General features: G+C 31.6%; 1 protein-coding gene across 6 annotated transcripts in view; it reads right to left on the bottom strand.

Moving 5' to 3' along the window:
* Positions 1-2,065: 2,065 nt before the first annotated feature.
* The window catches only part of LOC102587480 (zinc finger protein GIS2-like), a 35,304-nt gene continuing 32,152 nt past the window's right edge, over positions 2,066-5,217 (bottom strand). For 3 of the 6 annotated variants that reach the window (XM_015308319.1, XM_015308321.1, XM_015308320.1), the window contains exon 7: positions 2,066-2,979. In XM_015308319.1, coding sequence (XP_015163805.1) covers positions 2,773-2,979 — 207 coding nt within the window. In that variant the 3' untranslated portion in view covers positions 2,066-2,772. Of the gene's footprint in view, positions 2,980-3,181; positions 3,268-5,217 lie in introns of those variants that run through there. The other 3 variants (XM_015308323.1, XM_015308325.1, XM_015308324.1) reach the window with 2 other exon arrangements.

Raw genomic sequence — 5,217 nt, 5'->3', positions numbered from 1 at the left:
TCTAAATTTGTATAGTATAATATTAAAGTTAAGTATACACAATGTAATATTAAAGTGATGTGACATCTCTCTATGTTTATCAAATTTAATTATGTTTTTTATTTGAATTTTTTAAATATTTACTATTGTAATAAATTGTCAATGAAAAAGTGTAGAGAAAACTGAACATTTACATCAATATATGTACTCCAGTGATGTGGCGCTCTCTAAGGCCACAATTCTTTTTACAATAGTAAATATTTTTAAAAATTCAAATAAAGATAACGTGATGTTTAAATTTGTAACTGGTAATGTCTCAAAAACAAAAGATGGCTTGTGGTTGGTATGATTTTGATGTTAGATGAGGTTAAGGCTTAATTTGGACATGGTATGAAAATATGGATGATGATTTTATAGCTATGAAAGTAGTTGTGTCGTGTTTTTTTTTAAAAACTCAAACACATATATACACACATGTGTTTATTCTTTTATTTTATTTATTTGTGTTTTTCTCCTTTATTTGTTTTTAAAGTTTCACCTTCATGACTCATAAGTCATACTCATACCTATTAAACTTCCACTTTCAATAATATAATTTATCATTTTGTCTTATATAAATTCACCATTTTTTGTTTCATAAGATATATTCCTACTCAAAGATATTACTTTTATTTTATTGTTCCTTATATTATTATTATTATTATTATTATTATTATTATTATATTATAGTATCAAAATTTTGTGCATTGAATCTGTATTTTTATTTTCATCATCTTTTTTTTTATATGATTAAGACCCTAAGAAAGATATGTATTCTCTTCATGTAACTGTTTTAGTTTGGCTTCTTATGATTTTTTAATTATCGTAAGTCTGTATTTTTATTTAGATGCAATACAACAATGTCGGAAATATATTAACTACTAATGAAGGCTCAAACAATACTATTAATGATTTACAAGAAATATATATATTAAATATTGAAATACATGTTCTTCTTTTATTGTATAAAGAATTATTTATATTTTCTTTAAAGATTCCTCCATTTTATTTACATAAATTCATAATTTATTATTTCATGAGACCCCTACTCAAGATTATCCTTTTTATTTCATATTTGAAGTTATATTTTTCTTACATTACTATTATATATAAATATTTTTGGTTAATAAACACATTATTAAAGGAAAAATCTTCTCAAGAGCAAAGACTCATAAATAATTCAAAATTGTAAAATTCATAATTTATTGTTTCATAAAACCCCTACTCAAGAATATACTTTTTATTTCATATTTGAAATTATATTTTTTTCTTATATTACTATTATATATAAATAATTTTGGTTATTAAACACATTATTTAAGGAAAAATCTTCCGAAGAACAAAGACCCATAAATAATTTAAAATTGTAAAAATCATAAAATTTGAGTAGGAATAATAAATTGAACTAAGACTCTTAGTATAATTTTTTAGCACTCAATATTTCAAAATATATATATTTTATAAATTTAATGAGGTATTTCATAATCGCGCGATGCGCAATCAAATTCACTAGTTAGTTTATAAATAAGAATATTTTCGTCCACAATTTCTATTGAATGAGTAGTAGGAACGAAAAATTAAAAATCACCCCACAGGTGCAAACAAATCTCCTTTTAACGTTTTTATTTTCTTTTTTTCTTTAGGGGAAATAGTTGTATCTCCCTTTTCCAACCACTTTAGTTTTCTATGTGCAGAGTCCACTATAGACTTTAACTTGAAATAGAAACACACTATCTTCTTTTATTACAGTCTATACAGAATATATATATATATGGTTTTTCATGTCATGATATAGCTCAAAGAATATTTGGTAATCAATTATTATGCACATACTGATACGATAGTAATGTTCTCATTGGGCCTCTCGTTACTCCTAAATATAAGTTCGATAATAACTAACCAGATACACTTAAATATACTGATCTGCAGTGATAACAGCGCACATTGGAATAGGCAAGGTTTGACATTTCACTGAAAGTACTGTATTATATACTTCTACACCATCCAAAAAATATTCAACTAGAAAGATTTGAAGAACAAAAAGGAACACAAGAAAACTAACTTTCTTCATCATCCAAAGGAAAAAGTGTATAGACAGTTAATTTACCAGCCGATTAAAAAGACTGGCAGAACCAGATGACAATGTGAGAATAAACAAATCGTAGCACTCTTTGAAACAAGGATTGTTAGTAAAATTTATACCTGCTTGGTTACAACTTGAACTATGCTCCTTAATGGTGTTTTGCGGTGCTTTCTCAAGGAACTTAATGTAGAAACAGTGATTATTCCTTAAACTAACTAAATAACTTTTCTTTTTTTGATTGACAAACAAATGTTAACTAATTTGAAAATCAAAGGCTCGCTGTATTCTCAACCACCTTGCGCTTTCACAGTATCCTTCAATTGTCAAGGTAATAGGTTTCCTGTGATTTTGTTACTGCCGGCTAATGCAATTAATCAGAAAGTAAACAGAACAGTACTGGGCCTTCAACTGTTTTGAGTTATAGTTGCTTCTTGTTAGGAACCTTCCGTATAGATCATTGCAGAATAGTTGAATTTTCAATTCTGCTCTCCTGAACGAAAATTTGTTGTGGACATTGGTTTAGCGAGCTGGGTGGTGTGAGCATCCACTAATATGATTCATGAAAGTTGTAGGGTTCACCCAAACATTTGATATATGAAGCTCAGATGATGACTGAAATTGCATAGTACTTTGTCCACCAAAGTAAACACCATCATAATGGTGCCTCAATGTTACGTTGCTGCCGGTTTCAACAACACATTTGGTTTTGCTTCTTCCGAAGACTGGTATTCCTGTCGCATGCCACACTGACTGCCATTTTCCATTCTTCCATCTTCAGCTATTCTTACAGTTCTCCTTTGTCGTCTCTTGCGCTTCCTCCATCTCGATCTGCTAATCTTCTTGGAAGCCACTTCAGAGCCTAAGACATCACTTCTCTCCTGGAGGTGGTCATGCATGTTCAAAACCAATAAGATTCTACTCAAGCATTAAGACGACTATGCAAAGAAAAGGCAATATTTAGCATTATTCTCCCTCCATCCCTCCTGGGAAACATGCAAAGGGAAGGAGATGATTTCTACTCTTTATTTATTTCTTTTCCTTTCTGTTATAACTACACAGTGACTGAAAAAGAGATGCTTGCCTTGGTCTTTGCATTTGACAAGTTCAGATCATATTTGGTGGGTACCAAAGTTATTGTTTACACTGTCCATGCAACTATTAGGTACCTATTCAACAAAAAGGATGTGAAACCGAGGCTTATTAGGTGGATCTTACTACTGCAAGAATTTGATCCAGAGACCAAGAATAGAAAAGGTACAAAGAATAAAATTGCAGACCAGTTATCCAGGTAAAAAAGTTCACTGCATGTGCGTGAAGAAGGGCAAATTCATTAGGAGTTCCCAGATGAGCTGAGCAATTACTAGTCTAGTACACAATTCGAACTCTATGTACACACTTGCGAGTACTTATAGTTACAAGTGGAATTGTTTATTTGCTGGTCATAAGTCTTTTGGATTTGATAATCCATCTCTTAAGAGTCACTATATTACTCGTTTGACCACGAACACTTGCGTGTGCATTTGGACACAACATTGATGGAAAATATTTTATTCTACTTAGAGACTAAAGATAAATATTGTGGAAACTATTTCTGGAGGCTTGTGATATTCCATTGTTTATGTGACACAATTTGAAAGAGGTTTCCAAAATAGTTTGAGACCCTTGAATGAATACATTAAAAAGGAAAAATATGTGGCTACTGAAGAGTTAAGTTCTTCCATACAAGATTCATTTGAAGAGAATCTACGGAAATGAGGGATGTGACCTACCTCACCCAAAGAAACAAAAGAATGGTTCTCTTCATTTGAAGTTCCTACACTTCAAGCAAAATTGACGTTGAGATAGAAAAGAAAGAAATTAAGGATGAGAAAATTTATAACTCAAGTGGGGAAAAAAGGAAAGAAAGAGTTGTGATATGAGACTGAGTTTTCATGAGATCAAACAAGTACAAGATTAATTATTTAAAGGTACAACAACATACCTAGCGACCAGCGTAGTCCCACAAAATGGGGTCTAGGAAGGTTAGAATATACGCAGACCTTACTCAAACCTCAAAGGTAGAGAAGTTGTTTCTGATAGACCCTCAACTCAAGGTAATTATTTAATGGTGACTATTGTAAATAGGTATTAGTGGGTAAAAAAAATTAGGTCGAATAGCTATTCCTGCTAAAGTCTATACTTTTAATGGTAATTAAAATATGTGTTTTCCCCTTCTTCATTATGGTCTAATTTCCTTTTGCTCATATTTATTTTGCCCATTACTGATACCTCTTCCGTATTCACTATTTAGTTATTGTTAGACTAGGAATAGGTTTATACAATCCTATTAGAATAGGAATAAGTTTATACAATCCTATTAGAACAGGAATAGGAATAGAAATAAAAATAGGAATACTAAATAGTATCCTACTTGGTAAAGGATTGTATTCTAGGGTTATAAATAGGGTCTCAATGTAATAATGTAAGCAGCAACAATTCAATAATATTCTTCTCATATATTTCTCACATGGTATCAGAGCCTCTACGATCTTGGTAAACAATCAAAGTGCTTCCGCTGCCGACGGGCGGCTATTACTCATATATGCCGCCCGTTTGGCCAACAATTATGTTAGCAAGAGTTTGGTCACCGTGTATCTTTCCGGTGACTATTTTCTCATATTTTATTTATGTAAGCACCGTGCCATCATTCCGGTGACTACTTTCTTATATGTAACTCGTAGCACCATGCCATCTTTCCGGTGACTACTTTTTCATATTTAATTTGTGTAGCACTATGCCATCATTCCAGTGACTACTTTTCATATTATAATTTTGTAGCACCGTGCCATCCTTTCGGTGACTACCTTTTTTTCATATCTAATTTGCATAGCACCGTGCATATCTCCGGACTACTTTCCATATTTAATTTGTGTAGTATCGTGGATTTTTCCGAACTATTTTCTCATATCTGAGTTGCATAGCATCATGTGTCTTTTCAGTGACTCCTCAGATTTGATTTGCATAGTTCCATTCGTCTTTCCGGTGACTCCTCAAATCTTATTTGCGTAGGGTTGTGCCATCATTCCAACCCTACCCATATAATTTTTCTTTTTTCAGTAGGGTCGTGTCATCATTCC

Source organism: Solanum tuberosum, unplaced genomic scaffold, assembly GCF_000226075.1.
Source record: "Solanum tuberosum cultivar DM 1-3 516 R44 unplaced genomic scaffold, SolTub_3.0 scf00077, whole genome shotgun sequence".
NCBI classification, from domain to species: Eukaryota; Viridiplantae; Streptophyta; class Magnoliopsida; order Solanales; family Solanaceae; genus Solanum; species Solanum tuberosum.
Note: the sequence above shows the minus strand (reverse complement) of the source record. Positions and strands in the feature narration are given on the sequence as shown.